The 23800-nt window shown below is 45.4% G+C and overlaps 1 protein-coding gene across 1 annotated transcript in view; it reads right to left on the reverse strand.

Annotated features, from left to right (window-relative positions):
• Positions 1–1073: 1073 nt before the first annotated feature.
• Positions 1074–23800, reverse strand: part of GALNT10 (polypeptide N-acetylgalactosaminyltransferase 10) — a 103742-nt gene continuing 81015 nt past the window's right edge. The window contains exons 7-12 of the mRNA XM_064162022.1: positions 22900–23017; positions 13770–13877; positions 11117–11338; positions 10270–10386; positions 8518–8667; positions 1074–7316 (exon numbers count right to left, since the gene is read on the reverse strand). Of these exons, the coding sequence (XP_064018092.1) occupies positions 7149–7316; positions 8518–8667; positions 10270–10386; positions 11117–11338; positions 13770–13877; positions 22900–23017 (883 nt within the window). The 3' untranslated portion in view covers positions 1074–7148. The remainder of the gene's footprint in view (positions 7317–8517; positions 8668–10269; positions 10387–11116; positions 11339–13769; positions 13878–22899; positions 23018–23800) is intronic.

Raw genomic sequence — 23800 nt, forward strand, 5'->3', positions numbered from 1 at the left:
CAAGGCCACAAGCAACATCAGTAAACTCACTTTCTCTTGGGCTGGAAGATTGCTCTCCCAACTCAAAAGGTTGGAACACAAAAAGGGCAGAGAGACCTGTTTGAAGCCCTCCCCTGAAGACTGAGGTGTAGGACAGGTCTACCAGTGGCTGCTCTCAAGGCAGATGTGCAGAGAAAGGGCAGTGACAGCTTTATCCTGTGCAAAGCTAGGCAAAAGCTGTGTGATGATGAGCTCCCCTGAACTACATGAAAAGGGTAGTTCAGACAAGATGCATGAAGAGGCTTACATGATTGTAATGCTCTGTTTTCATTGTTGCACATCTCACACAAGCTTTAAGAACAACTTTTGGTGTTGAACACGTGCACATTTGCTGCAGTTCATTCATGGTTTGTCCCCATGCATTCAGTGAGGTGACAGCTTAGTGCAGGAGGTCTTTGTCAAGTGTGCAGCTGTCTTTTGCTCCTATGTGCTTCCCAGTGTGCCCCAACACACTGGTCCATGGCTACTGTCCCTCAGGAGTGTCTTGCCTTGGCACAAGTCATCTGCCATGGTCATGGTCCCTCCAGGACAGCACCCTTGAGCATGAACACAGCTGCCTCCACATCTCCTCCAGTTTGTCCACATCTCTTTACATTGCTCCTTACATCTCCTCCTCTCTTAGCTACCATTCTGTGTTACAACTTGTCTGAGCTGAGGTGTGTCAGGGTCCTCTGCAGCAGGGCTGCAATTTGGGGCATGATGGGTTGTTGTGGAAGCAGCAGTGAGAGGCAGACAGAGAGATGCCCACAGGCACCTCTGCAACCTTCAGCTGCCTGAATGTGCCACATACACCCAACACAGTGCTCAGGCATGAGCTTTGTGAAGGCAGCAAGCCCTGCAACTTCTACCCTGTACAAAAGGCAGACGAGAAGGATACTTCCCAAGGGGGCTGGAAGGAGAGCAGTGCCTGATGTGATGGGAAGCCTGCAGTGGGGAACCTGCAGACCAGTAACTAAGCTTATCCTCCTAAGCAGAGAGAAGGGAATCAATTGCTGGAGCCAAGCAGGCAAGGAGAGTCAGTTCTGCATACAGAGTTTTCAGAAAACACATTAAAAATTTATTTTAAATATATTATAAAAGGAAGTCCATCCAACTTTTAAAAACACTAGGTGTTCTATCAATGAGTCCCAATTTATGAAAGCTACTACATTAAAGTGCTACAAGTCCTTCACCACCCCCCAGATATTAGGCTGTTGGTCCCAATATGCACATAATAAATATACACTGATTCAAGAGGCACCATCCAGTTTCACAGATAAATGCATGCAGTACAAGGAATAGACAAACTTAGACCTTATCACCAAGATCCTGGAGAATGCATTTTGAAACCAATTCCCTTCTCCACCCTAGAGGCTAAAGCTATTTGTTATTGTTATCCTACAGGCTAACGTTTCACTCTGTTAGCTTGATAACTTTTTATCTTCCTTTGTGGCTCAAGTTCATATTTTCTTGCTCACTAATTTGGATTAGGACTTTTTTTTTTTTCCCCTGGAGTTGAAGTAGTAGATTTAAGTCCACATAGATCCAGAGGCTTTCAATAAAACTCCCAAATGCCTCACATCTGCTGGAAACATTGGAGCCTTTTGGGTCATACAGAAGCATCAAGAAAGCTCAAATGCAGCAAGTAAAGGAGCATATTCAGCTGGCAGAAGCAGAGTTAAAAAGCAGAGATGGGATATTTATTAGGCTTTCCAGAATCTGTCATTGCTTAGTTTCATACAGAGATCTCCAAGCTGAAGTGTGACGCTGCAAAGGAGCAATCAGAGTGGGAGTTACATTTCAGTTACACTTTGCATTTTTAATGTGAATAAATCAATCTTCTTAATGAGGAACATGAAATGAATTGACAACTGTGCGTTGAAAGCTGGTGGAAATTTCAGAGTTCTGATTTCCCATTCTCCACCCTTCGCTTCTCTCTTTTCCTCTCCACTTGGATCAGGTGAGAACTTGCAGCTTCTCTGAAAACATGGACTTGACACTCAGTGAATAAAGCACTTAAAGACAAATCTTACACAGGCTGGGAAACAGCAGCACACAGACTTCCCCTTGCTTAAGATCAGGCAACAGGCCACTGCTAGACTGGGAGCAGGAAGCAGTGCTCCTGATTCCCAGTCCAGCCCCCCTTTCTCTATGGATCCTGTGAAAGACCTTTTAATCTTACTCCCACAAACTGACATTAACTTCAAGCTACTCACCAAGTTGGCAAGAGTTTGCTCAATAGTTAAGAAGCTTTGCATGCTAAATGATTGTTAAAATGGAAACCTAGACTGCCACTTGTCAGATAACACCCTGGAGGTGCTCAAGAAAAGGCTGGATGAGGCACTTAGTGCCATGGTCCAGTTGATTGGATAGGGCTGGGTGATAGGTTGGACTGGATGATCTTGGAAGTCTCTTCCAACCTTGTTGATTCTATGATAAGGACTTTCTTTGGCACCACCAGGCTCCTCTATTGAAAGTGGTTAAAAATACAGGTGAGTAGCAACACGAAGCACAGCAGATGGGAGTGATGCAAGCTATGCTTGAATCCCTTGTGCTAGCAAAGCCAGACTTTCTCAGACATAACTTTATCAGGGCTCTTCTGATTGAAAGCATGACAAGCTGACTGCTAGAGGCTGTCTGTTCTCTCCAGTCAAAACCATTCAGGTGCCTGTCCATATCTTGAAAGACAATTTACAATGAAAGCTTCTCCCTTTGTAGACTGCAGTCACACGATTGCCCAGTGTGACTTCCAGGAGATCTCTCTCCTCAGTGCTGTGAGCCAGCATAGCTGCTATAATGATCCTACAGTGGATAGATAGCCCTGTGCTCCTGCAGTGCCAGTTGCTGGTGGTACCTGTTTGACTTTCAGTACACTGATGTTTCAGTGCAGCAGGGAAAAGGGAAGTTTGCTGACTTGAACTCTCCAAGAGAGAAGAGCAAAGCTCTTTGCATAGGCTGCTGTAAAAAAAAAAGGCAGGAAGAAAGTTAAACTGAGAAACTGCTTTCTTGCTACTTCTGTATTAGAGATTTAAACATATCCTTCAGAAGTTTCCCAGAGATGGAAGGTATCACCTTTCTGAAAGCACTTCTGCTCCACTATCGATGTGGCTTTGGGACTATTTGTGATTTCTGATCTGGATACTCAGGAAATAAATTGCAGGATCTTGAATGCTGGTGAAATGCATGAGCCTTCACCGTGAGGTGAGCCAAGACATCCTCTGGTCTAGCTTTAGCTGTTAGTGTGCCCAGAGGAAGCTGACCTCTTTTCCAAGTCTTCCTAATAGGAATGACAATCCCTCAAAGTCCTTAATGATAGCCACTGAACAGAGGAAACTCAGGAGCTTCTGAATTACTGTAGTTCACACAAATTTTGCACCTAGTTTAAAAAACACACACAAACACAAACACTGCACAAGTCAAGCTTTCTCTTATATCCTTATCTCCCAACCCCTTCCCCTCTTTTCTCTTGTCCAGCAAGGCACTAAGAAATGGTTCAAGTTTAAGCATTTGCTGTACATTTACATTTAAAAAGGCACATCTTTATTTTAATGATGCTGTATTCCTCTTTCAGTAAGGCTCACTCCTCTTTTATTACAGTGTGGAAAAGAAAGTTAATTTCCCAGGCATGAAAAAAGACACCTTGCACACAGAAGAGCCCCAAACCTCTAACTCTGTTTGTAGGCTTTAGAGATTAGCACCAGTAAATATCAACAACAGCTTCAAGAGCAAATCAAAGTATTATTATGTGACAAAAAAAAAACCCCACATCCAGGGATCCCCCTCTGTTTTTCTGTGATTTTGATACTTAAAAGCAGCAGAATTTATGCAGCCAGAGAGAGGTGTTTGAATATTTTTTTGGGGAAAAATAGGAAGATATTTATTTTTGCATTAGATAATCACTGGTATTTAATCTCCAGTCTTGACTTGCATGCAGATGTGAAGATTTGCCTATGCACTCATGCTTTAGCAATCTTGCTTACAAATAACAGCAAGTAATTGGAATAATTAACCAGATTGCCCAGAAAAGACTCAGTTAAAGATGTAGATGATGAAGTACAGCTTCTATTTCTCAATCTGTGGATGGATGGCTATAGTAAGTATTCTTGTTAGTCAACAAAGCCTCTAGGGTGTTGGAAATATAACTGATGAGAATAAATTAATAGCTCTAAACCCAGCGAGCCAGTCAGAAGCACAGAGAATTTGTGAGGCACTTATCACAACCAGATCCCACCCACACCTTCAGAAGACAGATCAGATGAAGCCCACTGAGAAGGACCCAGTAGGATCACTCACACTGAAGCTATGGTTTCCACGTACTGGTGGTCGATTGTCAAGCAGGAATTGCCTCGACAATTACCTAATCTTTTGGTGCAAACTGCTAGGAGCTATCTTTTCTCTCCACATTAAGATCACTAAGTGGTAAAAGACCTGTTCCTTACTGCAGTTCTCTTGGAAGTAAGCGTCCAGCAAGCCAAGCAGCCAGGACTCTCTGCACAAGGTGAGCCCAAGTACAAAGCAAGCCATGCATTGCAGAAACAGTTTTCTAATGAGAGGATTAGCTTCTAAGACACAAAGTTGCAAGCTGCAAGCAAAACGACCTACAGTCCATTTATAACTCACTGATTGTGTCCCAGCCATAAAAAATGAGTGCTGTCCGTGGACAAACAGCTTCTCGTTTCACAGGTATTAAAACATTCATACAGACGTCTAGTCAGGCCATCCAGGGATCCACAGTCAGCACTAACAGACTAATGAGAGCATTAATAACTTAAGGAAAGCAACAGCCAGGCACAAAGCACTGGAAGGTGCCTTGTCTGCCACAGAAATGAGAAGGGATCCTAATGACAGACTTGTAGTTACTGAGACCCTATGATCTCAGCTCTGGTGTTGGCCTCACTTCCACAGCAATGCTGCTGCAGAACTGTCACAAGGAAAGCCTAGAGCTTTTCTTCTTTCTTTGCTCCCACAGGGTTAGACACCACCACATTTGGCAAGCCTGGTCCCAGCTCTAATGCAATATCCATGTTTCCTTTGCTTTGTGACTGCATGACCAGGTAGGCTGGCAGAAAAGGACAGGCATGGCCTCAGCTGTGAGGATGAGAGGTGGAAATGATTTCAGGGCTCATAGTTAAAACATGAGACATGAGAGCTAGGGAGGCAGATAGTTGTGTCCCAGCTTGCTCCCAGTTGGCAGACACAGTACTACATGGCCTCAAAGACATCTGAAACACAGGCAACGATCCTATAACTGGCAACGCTACAAAGGGCTTTGCACTTCTGGAGCTCTGCAGAGGGAGCCAGCCTGTTCATTTCTTGATACCAGGCAAATATCTCCTTGACTTCACATGAGACAAAGAGACCTCAGAGGAGAGCTTCCTGCCCTTCTGAGAAGGGAAGAGCCATTAACCATACTTAAAGTCCCAGAGGGGTGCCCTGCTCCTACACCAAGTGCTTCAGCTTTCGTTTCTCAAGCTGGCTGCACACTAGCTGGGCAAACAGTGGAGCTGGGCAATTACCAGAAAAGGGCAAGTTTTGTTGTGCCATGTGCACAACATGTGGCTCCATCAGCCACAGCTTCTACCAGGAAATGCTATTGCTGCCCTCACTGTAAGACTGAGTTGGCTGAATTAGTAAATCTGGGTTTGTAACAACTTCATTTTAAAGCAGGGTGGGTGTGGGTTTGGGTTTGTTTTAAACACTTGCTTTGGGGATAAGACTTGAAACCAGTGGTCCTGCATTCAGCCTTTGGTGTCATTCCTTTTTCCAGTTGCTGGGATGAGACAGATATGGGCCAGTGTTTGGCAGATGCTACAGCCAAACCAGAAAGGGTTGCACTGCTAACTGAGCACAGAAGGCATAGGTACCAGTGAACTGAGCCCAGCAATTCCACATCTCTGCTTAAGTAAACAGATCTCCAGTGACAATAAACTGCACAGTGCTGTGGATGCTGGGAAGAGAGGAAAGATTAACAGCACACTCCCACAAGCCTAGAACACTACTGACCACAGGACTGCAATGAGCTACACACTGATGAACAACTGGATAAAGACCAATGGCTCATCTCAGCCCTAACTTAATTATCATGTATTAATCTGCTCACCAACTGTGAATTGAGTTAGCCTTGAAACCTCTAAAGGAAAAATGGAAGCTACCTTCATCTAGTAGATTTAGCTCTGAGAAACTCTTAGAGGTGTCTGTGTTACAATGATTCTGAGTAAGAGGCAATTTTGGATCCTGATATTCAAAAGGCTCTTAAAAAATCTTTACCTGTACCAACTGTACTTACCTAAAACCCCTCTGCTAATCTTTCACCTTGAAGATTCAACAGTGAGTGACAAACTGACTGCAAAGTGAATGGACCAGAAACCCAGAGTCCTCATCGCTAATAACTACAGCGATATTCCCCACACTTGGCTGCACTTCCACTAGAACTCATTCCTTTATCAGAGCTATGACTTGGAAAGTAATAATACTCAACCTGTTTGAAATATATTTTAGGCCAGGGCAGAAAAAAAAAAAAGAAATGATTTCACTTTACATTTTGATGGCCTTTTCTTCTTTTTGATTGGAGGATTACAACTTGTGTTCAAGATTCTACTTATATGGCCTTTGGAAGATAAAGCACCTATGTGGCAATGTTTCAGTGGGTGGTAGAGCAGCTACAGAAAGTCCTGGAGAGACCTGGATAACAGAATCATTTAACATCAGACCCAGATGGGAAATAAAACAGTAAAAAAAACCCCACCACAACCCAAAACAACACAATCAAAAAAAACAAACAAGCAAAAAAAAAACCCCAACACCAAACCAACCAAAATAAAAGGGGGGAAAAAAAAAGGGAGATTGAATCACATTCAGACTTCTCTAAAAACAGAGTTTCTGTTCCAGTCTCAGCACAAAAGTGGCTCTGGCAAAGCCTTTTAAGATTTCACCACCCCCAGAAGAGAAGGATGCAGCATCTTCACAATAAAGACTGGCCTGCTAGTTAACCTTCTCCTGAGATTCTCCCTTTTACCTTCATTAACTGTTTAAAAAAAAGTATTCTTAAAAAATCTTTTTGTAACCCTCCCCAGTAAAAACTAGAATTGTAAAATATATATATATTTCCCCCCCCCCCGTCCTCAAGTCTTTTAAAGATCAATATTTCTGTTAAATTTTTCCAAGACAGTTGAGTTTGTGTGTTCAAATATCCACTGCTGTGTTGGAGATGAAGGATTGCAGCTATTCATAAAGATCTTTCGGTCGCTCTCACTGCAGTCCATACAGCTGCTGCTTACAGGATGGTAGAGGGTCTTGTCCTGGGGAAGAGAAATTTGATGTCAGGTTGGCAAGCAGACAAGCAAAGCTCTTTTGAGACCAACAGAAAGAAGTCTTCAACACCACGGCAAGCTGTTCTGTTACTTGGATGTATCTGAAGAAGTTGGTCTGTGCTCAATTGGCTGGCAAGTGTCAGGGTCCATTCCTGCCCCTTGCAGCAGCACCCACCCCAGTCCTCAAATCTGCACTGGGAAGTTCTAAAGCTATGTCTGGAGCCAAATTGGAGGGCAAAGGGAGATGCTCGAGCGTGTCCAGAGAAGGGCGACGAGGCTGGGGAGAGGCCTTGAGCACAGCCCTATGAGGAGAGGCTGAGGGAGCTGGGATTGGTTAGCCTGGAGAAGAGGAGGCTCAGGGGAGACCTTATTGCTGTCTACAACTACCTGAGGGGTGGTTGTGGCCAGGAGGAGGTTGCTCTCTTCTCTCAGGTGGCCAGCACCAGAACAAGAGGACACAGCCTCAGGCTGTGCCAGGGGAGATTTAGGCTGGAGGTGAGGAGAAAGTTCTTCACTGAGAGAGTCATTGGACACTGGAATGGGCTGCCCGGGGAGGTGGTGGAGTTGCCGTCCCTGGGGCTGTTCAAGGCAGGATTGGATGTGGCACTTGGTGCCATGGTCTAGCCTTGAGCTCTGTGGTAAAGGGTTGGACTTGATGATCTGTGAGGTCTCTTCCAACCTTGGTGATACTGTGAAATTCTCAATCCTACAGCCTCATATCCTGCCACAGCTGCTCCACAGTACAGGGCCTGCAGACTGCAAAGACCAGGACATTTAGTCAAGCATCTACTTACCTGTTGCCCATAAAAGCATTGCTTAGGAGGAAGATACATAAATCCTTATCTACTTTTGCTTATCTCCTAGTACTCAGCCACCCAACAAACACAGCACACCTCTCTGCAAACAGGCTTTGCAAAGGTGTTGCATCACCTCAGTGCCAGCTGTGGACAGGACTGCAAGGGCAGTGTCTTAGCAAGCCTTGGAGAAGCAGTCCTCACCACTTCCAACGAGAGTAATTAATGGCATGATGGCAGCAGATTGTCTGCAGACTCTCTTTACACAGCTACCGTGAACAGAGGAATAAAAGATGAGTGGTGACATTTTAAGACGATTTAACCACCTGCAGGCAATCTGACACCTCACATGAGCATATGGGAACACACCTGTGTGGACAGACACACAGACTCACTTTTCGGTATCTCCAGAGCTGGTTCCCCTTCATTCCATGACAGTCATAGAGGGTCACAGGGCTGCTGTGGGAAATGGCATCGAAACAGAACTTCTTGGTGTGCTGGGGATCCCCAGGTCGGATGTCCTCTCGCCAGCTGAATGTGAACACCTGTCAGGACAAAGGGGACCCTCAGTAGGGCTGGTACTGGGCACCCTGCTTTCAGCAGCAGAACGATGTTCCTTTCTTTGCCCACAGGGTGGGGATGGCTTCGGGGAAAGGACATAATCTTTCAGAGAAAAACTACTTCTACCTGGGATGGCTGGCTAGGGAAATAGTAACAGCTACCCCACAGACTGCCACACAGCATGCTAAATGAGACGGTGCTGCTGCAAACAGCCATGCTAGTTAGCCTGGGTACTAATAGCAGCCTTCAATGTCTCTGCAATGCAGACATACATCATGGATTAAGTGAGCAGCTGACCAATTACAGCACTTCACAGCCAGCAAAAACGGCAGAGAGCTACGGGAGCTCTGAGTTAACACTGACAGTAAACACCTGGGTCTGCATAGGCAGCCTGCAGTCACCTTGAGAAGTCTGTCCCATGCCTCTGGGACAAGTGAGCAGGACTCCATAGGTCCTCACCCACTACACAGGAGCAACGGAAGGGCAAACATTAGGGCAGTGCTTCCTCATGCTCTCTTCTACTGACCCTGCACTGATCTCCCAGCACTTCTGGGTGAATTCAAAGGGATACTCCATAAATCAGGGCTTTATTAGCTGTGGTAGCTAGGCACAACCTGTGGCTGGCAAGGTTGTGGCTGCCAGATGCCAGCATGTGTGACCTGGAAATCCCTGAGCTTGCTTTTTTTTTTTGCACAAAAAAGCTACTCTGTTTCTGTTTCTCTTCTAAACCTCTCTGAGGAAAGAAATTACCATCATCACTTAGGCTCAATGCTACATACACAGAAGTTCAAAACCAACACTAGTTGTTCAAGATACTGCTGCACAGCAGTAGCTTAGTTTTGGACTGTGCCCGAGTAAATGTGGTTTTGTTTCTGGTTTTCATGCATCAAAAGTGATATGCAGCAGCTCTCCACCTCCTAGTACTGAAGCCATTCCCTCTGAAGAGTTATGCATGGCTGTGTAATAGAGGCATTGTTTCCTTGATCTTTTCTCAGCTCAGCTGTTAAAGTTTAGACAAACTAACATTTCCCTCTCTTCTGTTACAATAAAGCTGTCGTTTCTGGCACCTTATATGTTGAGAGGGTGAATCTATAGCCTGGACAGCTTCATCTCTCCCCAGCAATGGTTGGGTGTTTATAATGCATCTGCCTCCTGTCAGAAGGATGATAGTAAGCAGTTACTGAATGCTCCTGCAGGTTCATTAATATGCATGATGCTCCTCTATCACTTCTTTCAGCACAACCTTTGAAGTTAATATTCACTTTGTTACATATTACAGCTGCCTGGTTACTGGTTTATCATTTTGGCATATTGTTCTCTTACGCTTCCTCTTGCTTGCTCTGAGAACTTCAAAGTGGGGGTAAAACCTCTGCACAAAGTCTCGCCAGGCTCCAGACCCTGCCACAAGCACAAGCCACATCCTGCCACAGGCTCAATAAGTACAATTAGCACATGAGCCTCGGGGTGCATGGCACCCTCTGTTCATCTGGCAGGGTTTTGGAAGGGCTTTCTCTCTCAAACACCTGTTCTTGCTGCTTCTCCTTCCCCAGATTTATTTAGGGGATGATTACCAGAGGGACTGTTACCTGCACGTTGTTCCATGCTGCCTCTCCTCTGTCCTTCACACAGTTTTCCAGCCTCAGGGGGGATCCCAGAGCTCCATGCTTAGTATCCACACACAGTCCAGTTCCTACATTGCGTATCTGAAACAGTAAATTAGCCTCCAAATCTCCAGCTCTCACCAAGTCACAAGAAAGAAGCCTACAGCTGCCTCAGATGGAGCTGTCCTCACACAAATGCTACCACTAAGGCTCCTTAAATAACTGTGTATCTGAGCTGGCAGAAAACAGTTAGGAGAAAGCACAGGAGCTCAATCTGGGCCCTCTCATCAGCTGCACAACAGCCTCCAGGACCCAGCAAACCCCATTAGTCTGCAGAAGCTGCTGCCTTGTTGTGTGTAACAACCCATGACTTCACTCCTGGGGTGATTCTTTTCCCAGAACACAAAAATGACTTTCAAAACCTGGGATTGGTTTCCCTGGCATCCAGATAGGAAAGTTAAGGAGCAGAGTAGCTCAACACAGCTGTGTAACCCTTTGGAAATACAAGGCTTCTACTATTGCTGAGCTGCCACCTCTCCCTAGCCTTCCCTGTTGGCATGTTCTGCCTTCTTCTAAACACAGAACACTCAGAACAAGCCAAGTCTCTGGCATTTTTGTAGCTGTGCACTCACAAGAACAGCTGCCCAACTGCTTTCTTTTTACCATCTAATGGTAGAGGAGTTCTGCTCTTTGAAGCACGTTGAGCAGGACCTGTGACACCCACTTGCCACCCTACCCACAGCAAACCAAAACTGGAGCACACGGATAAAGCAAGTTTCAAAACCAAACCACAGCCTGTTTGCCCACTGCGGATTTTAGAGCACAAACTTGCCTCTCCCCAAGCAGCTGCTGGTGGTTCCACTGGTGGGTAAAACTTTGGCAAGTCCCAGGCGACCTCGTTCATGAACCACTTGAAGCTCTTGCAGTTGAGGTTGTTGCGGAGCTCCTTCTGAGCCGCGACGTCGCCCGCAGAGAGGTGCCGGTACTCCGGTCTGCGCTGGTAAATGAACTCTGCGTATTCATCCATCCACACCTCGGCCACCCGCTTCAGGTTCTGGGGTGGGGAGAGGGGAAAACACCTGAGAACACTCTGCATGAACAAACCACTGCCACGAGCACTTGGAACAGCTCTCCTCTGCTTGGCTCAGAAAGGATTTTCATTCACATCCACTCTTTCTCTCCAGCTTCAGGATGCTGGAGATTATTTTTATCATTCTCCAGTTTCTTTTCTGAAAGATATTTTCAGTTGAGGTCAAAACAGAATCCTGGCACTTGGCCATTATATCTTGTTCCTTCTGACTAAGGAAAAGAACATTAATCAAAAGTTGGGTTTTTTTGCCTTTTTTTTCCTGTTAAAGAGGTTAGTCAGAAAATGATGCTGGCAAATACCACAGGACATTCAAAGGTGCCTGACAAAAAGCTGCTTTCTCAAATCCTTCTTATTGCATCTATTATACCTATCTAGGAAGGAGATTTGTACTCCCTCCTGGAAACCTTAAGTTCACAATATTCTTTCTGACTGTTAGTTTTCCATTTCCTTGGGTAAAAAAGCTCTTCAAGAAAACCTCTGAGATAATGCAAGAACATGGAACTTCCAGGTGATGACCTTTCAGAGTAGAAGCAAAGGGATTATTTAATTCCTGGCAGCATATCTCTGTCAAGCTTAATCTGCTGTGCAATTCCAAGGCAGCAATGCACACCATCCTCTCTAGACACCTGCCCTGCTGCTTGTCACAATGCTCAAGAGACTGTTGGACCTTGGACTCTGGCAACATCAGGGATGTTTTTAGTGCCACACAGTAATGTGACCAGTGTAGTCATGACCCGCCTGGTGAATGTGGGGCAGGCTATGGATGTAGTCTACCTGGACTTCAACAAAGCCTTTGACACTGCCACAAGAAGCTCCTGGCACAGCTGGCAGCTCATGGCTTGGACAGATTCACCCTGATATGGGTCAAGAACTGTCTGGAAGGGTTTTATCACTGCTTAAGTTTTCCCAGTAGGAAGGGGATGTACTAACAAGCCCTGAGAGGAGAGGCTAAGGGAGATGGGGGTGTGCAGCCTGCAGAAGAGGAGGCTCAGGTGTGACCACATTGCTGTCTACAACTAGCTGAAGGGAGGTTGTAGCCAGGTGGGGTTGGTCTCTTCTCCCAGACAAGCAGCAACAGAACAAGGGGACACAGCCTCAAGTTGGCCAGGGGAGGTCTAGGCTGGATGTTAGGAGGAAGTTGTTGTCAGAGAGAGTGATTGGCATTGGAATGGGCTGCCCAGGGAGGTGGTGGAGTCGCCATCCCTGGAGATGTTCAAGAAAAACCTGGATGAGGCACTTAGTGCCATGGTCTGCTTGGTTGGATGGGGCTGGGTGCTAGGTTGGCCTGGATGATGTTGGAGGTCTCTTCCAAACTGGTTGATTCTATAACTTTGATGACTCAGCAGCCCTGCCCACCTTGTGTGAAGGTGGTCAACTCCAGCAGCAGTCATTTGTTACCAAAAAACCTTGGACATTAAGAAGGAGCAGTGCACTGACCCTGCCCCAAACGCAGCCTGCACGCAGCGAGAGCAGGCATTCATCCCAAGGTGACAGTATGACCTCAGAGGCTAAGAAACAGCCTCCCCTACACCTGTCTGCCACTTCCTTCCAGCACTGTGGGAGTATGCAAGAGCCAAACACTGAATCAAATGCAATAGAGCTCTTTCCTGAAGAGATGGCACAGACAGGAGAGCACTCTGTCCCTCTGACAGGCCATTGCTGGGCCGAGTGATACATCCAAATCTCTAACCACGGCGATGCTGTTAGGCTGGGAGACACTTGAACGCTCTGCAAGCCACGAGACTGCAGAACAGCTGGGTACCTTTTTGTGTTCTTCAGTTTTGCAGCCTTCCTGCTTCCATGATTTTTTTCTCCCACCAGAGGGCAATGCTATCCCTTCTCAGTTTGGAAATTGACTGGAGAAACCTAGTACTGGATAGGCAAAGGCTCCTTCTTCTTTGGGCTACACTAGATTAAGAAATAAGATGGCACAGAACATTCCATTGTGGAAAATTACAGCCTGCTCATTTGGTGGCCTGTGATGCTTGAAGTTGAGAGGTCTTTCAATCACCAGAACACAATCACCATGCTGAAGCCTGCTGCTCTTGGAGAGCACAGCTATAAAGTGACTGAAGTGCTACACAAATAAAGCCATATCTTGTTTTTATTGGCGATTCCATCGCCAGTGCCTGATTGCAAAGTCCTTTCCCAGCACCTCGCAATGGCTGATGTCTGGAGCATGGCAGCTGTCTGCTTGAGCCTGCAGCTCCCCTAGGCTCTTTTCCCGTTGTGCTGCACATCCACCATGGAAAAAACCGCCCAATTTGACCACTGTACAAGCACAATTTATGAACTGCAAAGCCCACATTTGCTTTCCATTGTGGGGAGAGAGGAGGCAGTGATATGGTCATATTGTAGTCAGACATCTGTGGTGGGGAACATCATTGCCACTTACCCTTGCCAGGCTGACTCCTGTTGGAACTTTGTAGGGAACATATTTTCTGTAGATGTGACCAACTCTAGAGCAGGGAATATCCTCCATGCGACCTCCACACATCCATACCTGTGGAACAGCAGAGATACAAATTCACTCTTGGTTATGTGGAGAATAGAGAAGAAGAAAAAACAACCCACATCAGGAAGAATTTCAGGTCATGAAAAAGCTTAACCCAGACTTTTTTTACTTCAAAGTACACTCTCCCAAATACCTCCCCTCCCTGTCTTAGCCTCCACTCCTATAACTATCTGCTTAGAGCCATGCAGCAAGCCTTGACTTAACACAAGTGCTATCAAGCCCAGTGGCTAAACAGTTCACTTTTGTATTCTTAAGAGAAGAGAGAAAAAACACCCCAAGCACCCAGAGAACAGCACACAGCACACTTTAACTTGATCTGTGTTATTACAGCAGTAGTAACCACAACAGTTAAACCAGGCTGCCACATAAGACCTGGGTGTAGGTCGTGCCACACTGCTGTAAAAGGCAGACCAGCCCTGTAGCACTGGGTTATGCAAAACACTCCAGAGAATTAATGAGCCTGGTCAAGTGCCAGGAACCAGAAGAAACCACAACTTTCCCCTGGGGTTACCAGTGCTCTCATATGGTTTCATTGCTGACATGCACTCATTGCTTTTGCAGCTTCACAATTGAGCAGAAATCCCTGCCTGGTGAAAACACAAATAGCTTAAAAAAATAAAACCCCTCAAAGTTACTACTGTTGAAGAAGGCTGCCTTGATGCTTGGTTAATGTCTGGATTAGGCCAAAAGTTTCTTTCCCAATCTGGTAAGATTTCACTTTGTTAAATACTCTGCAACAACTCTCTTTTATTCCTTATATATAGCACAGAGATAATAACTTTGTCCAAGTGAAACCAAAGGAGATGTTTTCTGAAGCAGCCAATCTACTTCATTAGGTCTAAGAAAAATATTCATATGTCCTTCTCAGAAACCATCTAATCAATACTTAAATTATCCTTTTGTATGCAAAAGAAATGACTTTCTGAATTCTTGAAGCATGGCACTGTCTTGCCCTTCATTTTGTCCCCAGATCTTATGTTAATGCCCCGATGGCAGCATTATTTAAGAAGGTCTGCTGGTGCTGCAGGCTGATGCAGTGTTCTTCTTGATCTCTCCATTCACTGTGGCTAATTTGAGCCACCACAGTTCACTGTACAATGAGCTTAGTCAACAGCTTCACACATAGCAGGCAATTCCATTAATATTCTACACTGACAATATTAAATACTTAGCTCGGAAGAGAAATATTTGGCCAAGGCTGCTGCATAATTATTAGCTCTGACACTAAAGTCCTCTGGAGTTTCAGCTGTCTGCTGGCCCTAATAATTACAGTCATTTGCTGACTGTGTATAACTTAATGGAGGTTGGTTGCTTTCAGTTAGAGGAATATTTTTCTCAAGACAACTTCTAAAATTCAGGGCACTGAATTGAATGTCCCTTACGGTGAGACAGACAAGAAGGAAGTTGGTAAACACTCCTGCCAGAGAACTGCATTCCTTTCGTCCCTGCTGTGCCTTGAGAGGCTGGTACAGAAAGGATGAAGATGAAAAAAGAAACTAGCACTCAGCTTCCACAAAGTTTCTAGTGGAATCAGAATTGTTTTATAGTCTACAGCTGCTTGTGCTGTTTGCTGCAGAGGGCCTCAGTGTGATTACTCTGCTAGGAAATTAACACGAAAACAAGAATTTGGGAATGCTTTGTGCTTCTATGACAGAAGTGGTTTGTGCAAGGCTGTAAGAGCTGCAGCAGATCTGGGAAACTATAAAAAGCTGCAGGAACAGCTGAAGACGCCCAGAGCTCAGCTGTACAGGCACACTCCTCAACAACCTGTACTCTTACCCTATGCGCTGCGCCCTGCATCACCAAAGCGCTACTTGCTCACAAGCAGCTGTGTTCCAGTGCAGCACAAGCCTGAATGCAAACACCAAGCTGCCCACAAGATGTGTCCCTGGCCTCTGAACTCTAAGGCACGGCTTTCAGTCAGGCCACTGGAGTACACATGTGCTCTGAAAACACGACTTCCCAAAGCAAGGGGAGAAAGAGTCCCCTGCAAGCCACATGCAGTGAGAGTGAAGAGCGCTGGCACTGTGGAGCAGTGACATAGACAGCACTGATCTGCCGAGTGGTACCCTAGGGAGGCAGGGGGTACAGGAGGCTAGACAGAACTGATGTTGTGGTGGGCCAAGAGCTCCAAGTTGCTACAAGACTCCAGGCACAGAAGAGGATACAACATGAACACATGCAATGATACGATAAGAAAAGCTTCTTAGCCGAGTTACTGAACAAGTAAAAGCCAAGATCAGTTTTACCTTCTCTCCTAATCACGCTTTAAAATATTTACTCCCAAGTGATGCTGTAATTACCCAGGGCTGCATGGAGCAACGGAAATCTGCCTAATTCCTGCTAGCAGAGCTCAGTGACCCTTCCAAGGTATTCTGCCAACTGAGTGCCTTTTTAACATTGTCTCATGCTGCAAGCGACAGCATGGCAGTGGCGGTACAAATCTAATTTTAAAAGCATGCTTCCCATTCATTCGGTGCTGCTTTGATTTATTTTATTAGCCAGCTTCTTTGTGTGGTGACAGAGCTCATTACAACCTCCATAAAGACAATTACCAGTCCTTATCTCTAAAACTGGAAAAAGGGGGAGAGGGAGAGAGTGTGACACGCATTGGTAAAACACAGCTAACAAAAGCATTAGGAAGCAAGAGTTAAAGGTCAGAGGAATCAAATTCAAGGGTCTGTCAGGGAACGACTGCAAGTTAAGCAAACCCAAAATAGCTGCGTGCTAGCTGAGGGAACTCTTCCACTCACTTAGTGATATTTGGTTGGGTTTAAATGAGGGTATAGTTCACAGGCTTGACACACCAGAACTTCGACTGCTAGAAATGCAGTGCTGTCAAACAGCTTAGACAGCAGCAGCGCTGTCCTGTGGGACAGAGCCTCTTGCCTGCGTGCTAACACCCACTGCCGCTCTGCTCCCCTTGGGCCAGGGGAGACAGCTGCTGCTGCTTCTTGTTTTACAGAAGGGTGAGATGGTGCCTCAGCTCCCTGGCTGACACGACAGCAAACATCAGAGCCTGAACTCCATGCACTTAATTTCAATCAGCCGCTTACTAGAATGCCTTAAGAACAAGAATTAAAGCTCGTCAGGCAGGCAGTGCTTTATACAACGATCTAATCAGATTGCATTAGGAGAGAATAGGAAATTGCTCTTCCTCCTCAGGCACAATTTTCCCCATCTACATTTTAAGCTAGGCATCTAACAGCTGACAGATCTACTAGAAGGGAGAGAAAACTGAGCTATGCTGAGGTCAATGGGAATACTGCAGCTGAATTTTCTAAGGCTGCAATCTCACCCTAATAACAAAACCATATCCAAGGCAAGTAAAATAACACCACTGGTGACATTACTCCTATCTTCTCAGTGGCCTGGGGAGATGTAACTCCATATTCATCAAATGACTCAGGAGCCTTTGACTCAGCTAATGTGCTATGAAAGCACAAGGTAATATGCCACCTATTCTCTACATGGGAATGCTCTCCTGATCCAATTCCCCTGCTGTTACTTCAGCAAACAATGTCGCGTAAGACAGCTGAACCTCTCCTCTCAAACACACCATACAATGCTGCAGTTGGTGTGTGAACACAAATTATCTGGGTACACAAGGTTTATGGTTTCCAAAGACAGCTCCATGATGCTTCCCAAGAGAGGAAAAACACACAAAGGAAAGAGACAAGTCTCGAAAAGAAAGCTGCTTCTGCAAGCCATGAGAGAAATAAAGACCATGGGATGGACCAGTGCAGAGAAGCTGGCTGGTTCAGAGAGCACACACTGAAGGCTGGGAGGACACAGTCAGTAAGTCAAGGGGGTTCTTTGCATAACAAGGTGAGAGCAAGGGCAACTAATAATTCAGGGAAATAGTAGCCTTCTGTATTTTAAGCATTAGCTGCTGCAGCAGCTGTGTCTTACTGCTCTACCAGAGATTAAGGTAGCTCAAAAGGCAGTGGGATCTCTGTTTGCACAACATAGACCAACACGGTCCCTCCTTACTGACTGGAGCATTTGACAGTAGTTCTCATGCTTCAGAGAGTGGAGGGGTCCATTTCTCTCATGCTGCTTGGTGAGAAGCTACTCTGGAATCTGAACCAAACACACAGGGTAAGCCAAACAAAAAAATTAAGTCACTGGTCTAAAATTGATCTCTGCATCACCACATAGGGAGGGAGAAAGAAGTCAGCCTGTGCTGCAGCTGAGAGCCTCAGAATTAAGCAGCATGTGCTGGCTTAAAAAAAACCCAAAACCAACCAACCAAAAAAAACCCCAAACCTCCAACAACACACAAAAAACAAAACCCAGCAGAATGCCTGGCCTGTTTCAGTGTGGGCAAACGTGAGCTGCTGGAAAGTGGTGTTTGTGCGTGCCCAGAATAAGCAGTGGAGGCTCACAATGGGCACTAACTCCAGCGATGCAACTGGAAACACTGTCAGAAGTGATTCCTTGGCAGCTGCACCCTAACTACGCATCTGCCAGGAGGCCAGTGACAAAATGTGAATCTGAAATGTGCTGCAGACACAGGGCAAAGGAGATGCACGCATTAGAGATGGGCACAGAAGCTGTGGAGCGTTTGGATTTGTTGGAAAACACACAATAGGTTTTGTGCTATAGGAACCAGGAGAAGCAATCCAATGTTGATGCTTTGGGAAAAGGATTTTAGAAAATCCAATGATCTACAACCACCAGAACAAGAGCAGTGGAATGTTTCCCACTGCTGAAGCAAGGAGTGAAAGCCACGAGTACTGCCCATGTGTTTTGCCTCCCCCTTAATCATAGAATCAACCAGGTTGGACGAGACCTCCAAGATCATCCAGTCCAACCTAGCACCCAGCCCTATCCAGTCAACTAGACCATGGCACTAAGTGCCTTATCCAGTCTTTTATTGATGGTTCTTTTCAGGGCAGCCATCGATGTGGCTTGTTTGTACTAAGCCTTTTGAATGTTATGAAGGCTTTTCTAAACCTGATTTTTCACCTAGCAAAGGGAATTCCAGTTTCTTAGCCTTTGCTCTTGAAGTACAGTGTACAACCAAAGGATTGAGAACCACCCAAGATCTGAGGCACAAAGTACACACCTATATTTATCCCTATACAAGTCAGAGACATCCCTTTGCCCACTTCCCTTTCCCTATACCCAAAAAAACAGAGACTATATAGAGGAGAGGCATGAAGCACTTTAGTGCAGATTATGTAAGCCAAACAGAATAGAAGCCACAAAAACACTGGCAAAGAGGCAACATGATTGCAAATAAAAATGAGCAGAGATAAGTGCTGTGCAAAACAGCATTTGCAGAAAGGAGCAGCTGAAATGCCTCGTGTATACCCCTCCAAATTAAGTACAATCAGCTCCAGTGGTTATGCAGGCAGCAGAATGTAGGCATTTGTTGGGTATACAGGAGCATTCAGAAAATCAGAGCTATTAAGTGGTGTTTAGAAGAGGGAAGACACATTGCCACTTGAGGTCAAAGTACTCAATTTTGTTCATATCATGACAGAAAAACACAAAAGACAGGAAAATCTTTGAGAGGGGAAAAGGTGTGGAAGTGACCCCTCAAAAAGCAAAAAACCCACCTCGATTAAGTGCACTGAACAGACAAACTGTGGCTGTAGACTTATGGGCAGCAGAAAGCAAAGGCAGCAAGTGCCACACAGAAATAGCTGTGCACTCTTGATTACCCAGAAGACAAGAATGTACTCAAAGGTCAGCATCTGGTCATCTGCTGAGATGGAGGAGAGCGGCTCTCACACTATGGATCAGCAGAACAGTTTGCCTGGAGCTTTCTGCAAGCAGCACTCATGGAAAAAGTGAGGCTCATTTGAACAAGTCATAACACCTGCAGCTCCAGTTCAAGCCTGCAATCTTCCTGATACATCTGTTGGTGACCTGAGATAGTGAGACCCTCGACCTGTAGAAGTGCTGGGTTACAGACACTGAGCTGTTCTGGATGCACACAGGTCAAAAGAGGAACTGTTTGAGTATGTGTTTTCTGCTTGAATATGGAACAGACAGATCACCTCCTTCATATCTTGTCTAGAAATTTCTGGTTTAAGGGGCTGAGAATACACAGAAAAACACAAATGATGAGTTAGGGCTAAGAAAGTTCATTTCTAATTCAAAGTTCATCTAATTTTTTTTGTCTCTCCAGCATGCTTTGTTTTCTAGTGGTGTTTGGTGTACATATTTCACACGAGGAGCACAGCTTCTGTTAACAGACTTTGACCCATCCTCTGGCAAAATGCTTTTTGAGGTACTAAACACTGATGATTTCTCTGTTGGTTTGCCTTCAGCCTTAAAGATTCTTCTCAGAAGCAGAGCCAGCTGATGACAGAAATAGTTAAGAGTCTTAAAACAGAAAGACAAGAGGCTCCTAAATAAATGTGTTTATTTCCAGTTTCTCAGCAACAGAGCTCTGGATCTTATAATTAAAGCAAAAATCCCCTGCAAAGCACAGCTTATACAGGACCAAAAAATAATATCCTCAAGGAAAAAAAAAACCTCAACTCAATAATAATAAACTATACCTTGTGAGGCTTGAGAAGGCCAGATCCAATGCAATGGATCAAAGATGAATCATAGAATCAGTCAGGGTTGGAAGGGACCACAAGGATCATCCAGTTCCAAGCCCCCTGCCATGGGCAGGGACACCTTACCCTAAATATCAGGCTGCCCACAGCCTCATCCAGCCTGGCCTTAAACATCTCCAGCAATGGGGCCTCAACCACCTCCCTGGGCAACCCATTCCAGCCTCTCACCACTCTCATGCTCAACTTCTCCTCACATCCAGTCTGAACCTACCCACCTCCAGCTTTGCTGTACTCCCCCTAGTCCTGTCACTCCCTGATAGCCAAAACAGTCTCTCCCCAGCTTTTTTTGTAGGCCCCCTTCAGATTCTGGAAGGCCACCAGAAGGTCACCTGGGAGCCTCCTCTTCTCCATACTGAACAGCTCCAACTCTGTTTCAGTCTGTCCTCATAGCAGAGCTGCTGCAGCCCTCTGAGCATCCTCGTGGCTCTTCTCTGGACACGCTCCAGCATCTCCACATCACTGAGCAGTAGCCCAGCATACCTGCAGGCACAGCAGTGGCTGCTTTGTTAAAGCTGGGCTTCAGATTTGGCACTCTTAGAATCTGAATTCCCACGAGATAATAAATAATGTGCAAGCAGGTACCCCACATCTAAAACCAGAGCTTTAAATTATTTGACAGTGCCCCTTTAACTACAAACCCTCGATCTGCTTCTACAGGTAAAAATGTAGCTGTGTGCTCGCCAGGAAATGTCACAGCTTCATAAATTCAGTGAACAAACCCTTCTATTCTTGCAATTCCAGCAGAATTATTAAATCTATCAGCCACAGAAGAATGTATCAATCCATCTTAATTTCTGAAAATACACTGAGCCCCTTTCAGCTAAAACTTCATTTCTCTGTTGCACAATGAAAGAAAAAAGAAGGGGGGGGGGATGTCTTTGCAGAGATTAATTAAAGCAAATTTATCTCTCCATAAATCACCATCTCTGGACTGAAATAAAACACAGAGTGTTTCAGAGAGGATAAGCAAACAGATGAATGAAGTAGTTTTATTTCCTGCAGATCAAGCAGGGTGACTGTCTGCTGTGGCATTAGAGACAAAAGGCTTCTCCAGCCACTGTCATCACTCTTGGAAACCAGCATTTGCAAACAGGGACAAGGAAAAGGGGCTGAATATTGCCACTGCCCCTCCTGCAGAGAATGACATTGTTACACGGTGTCATTACATGCAACACAAAGCACAAAGGCCTCTAACAGCGAGGACATCTCTGAAGAGGGTCCTGCCCCTCCCTGAGAGCACTGCAGAGGCCGAGGGACTTCCAATGTGACTTTATTCGTTTCAGTGAACAAAGGAAAATACAAGACACTGTCTTGAAACCTGTCCTCCCTTCCACTGCTTGCTGCACAGTACTACAGGGTGTAGATGTATGGCAATGTATGTGGCTTGCTGAATGCAGTTTGAGATGCCTCTGAATTGCACGGAGGCACTGAGATTTAGGAGTCTGCTTTGCAAGAGATCAGCCACAACTCACACAGGGATGTTTAGCTGCTGAAGCTAAGCTGTGCATTACATAACCATCCTTACCATCTTCTAGCCCCATGTCGAGGTCACCTTGCTTAGCTCAGTGACATGCAGATGCCTACAAGACTCTACATTCAGTCTCAAAGAGAAGCCAGACAGCAGCACCACCAGAGTTTAAAGTAGAAATCTCAGTTTGCTGCAGGCTATGGAAGGGGTTGCCACCTGCCTTGAGTGGTCTAGGACATTGCAGTGGGTTTCCCAGAAGAGATTTCAGAGTGCCATATTCCAAGATAATACAGGTCCTAGTGCTCTTGGTGGGTCACAGGGACTCGTTATGGTTAATGCTTGTTTTTGGCTGGCTGGCTAAACTCCTGTTCTAAAGCCTCAAGTGAATAGCTTGGCCAATCAGTAAATAACAGAACTGTCCCCAAGCCAGGCAGATAATGATCTAAAATCATTGCCAGCAACTGCTTTATTATTCCAGTTGTTGAGGATATCTTACAGAGTAATTAATAGTCTCAGTTCCTTGCAGCCAGGAGTCAGATGGATTGACTACAGACAGTCAATTACTCTCCTCTCTGGAAACTCAAGCTCAGGACTGAGGTCTCAGCTGGGCAAACAGAGAGCAGCCTGAATCCTCATTCCCTCAAGGAGAGCATGTCATCATCTTGCCAGGGTGAGTGCTAAGAAGCCCAGCAGTCAGACTGAGCTCCACACAGGCTGACTTACCCTTGCTGAGAAGAGCACATACATGGGGGGACAGCCCAGCTAGTCATGCTCCAAAACTGACCCTCACAATTCCCTGGTGACATCACTGCTGCTGCTTCTGTGTGCTATCTTACTACTCCCAGCTCTTTCACCTTTAGTCACACGCAAAAGCAAGGACAAGGAAGATCATTCACATTCTGTGCCTCAGAATGATTCTTACTTTTCAAAGCAAAAGTAATTTCTAGAGAACATAGCTCACCTTAAAGGATATTTCATACTGCTCTCCTCCCCATATCTCCAGACCTGCATCATACCCTCCCAGCTCCCAGAACCACTTTCTATCGACTGCAAACAGTCCTCCAGCCATTACAGGAGACCTTAAGGAAAAACCAGACTCCATATTACAAACACATTCAAAGAGACACATCTCTGGCTAAACATTTAAAAAACAAAGCATGATTTAACAGATATTCTTTTCACCACCCAATATTCCTGCTGCCTTTGCAGCCCTGTCAGAGCACCACTTGGCTTTCCATTATCTACTAATTTTTCACTTGCAAATGAGGAGGACCAGACTAGGCTCCCTTCAGAACCAGTCAATGCCTCTCCTCCAAACAGGCAGAAGAGTTCATCACTAAGTGACAGGACATAACCCCTCAGAGAGACCCGTATGCTGCACATGTGGTGCTCTGCCTCAACAGTAGGATCAAGTCATTAAGTCTGACCTCAGAAGAGTTTTATTTGGGTTGTTTGCTTTCTTTTTGAACACTGCAGAAGTAGAAAGGACAGCAGAACTGTCCCAATGTTTCCAAGCACAGCAACAGCAGAACATAACTTGGTCACAGATTTACTTCTGCAGTGCACTGCAATCATTAGAATTGCTGTAATTATTCTGCTAGGTTTTCTTGCTTCCCCCACCTGGGAGTGACATACAAGCTGCCATTGGTTTGCTGGTTTTGGCAGAGCATTAGGGATACTAAGTTACATTGGAAAGATCTCAGTACTAAATGACCACATTAAATGTCACACATTACAGTTTTAAATGAAATGTTAACTTCTGTGGGAATTAAGGTGGCAAAAAAAACAGCAACAGAAAGGGAAGTGTTCACAGCTACTACACAATGCATTTCTTTTGAACCAACAAAGCAAACAGCTGCTAA

This window comes from Pogoniulus pusillus, chromosome 22, assembly GCF_015220805.1.
Source record: "Pogoniulus pusillus isolate bPogPus1 chromosome 22, bPogPus1.pri, whole genome shotgun sequence".
Classification (NCBI taxonomy): Eukaryota; Metazoa; Chordata; class Aves; order Piciformes; family Lybiidae; genus Pogoniulus; species Pogoniulus pusillus.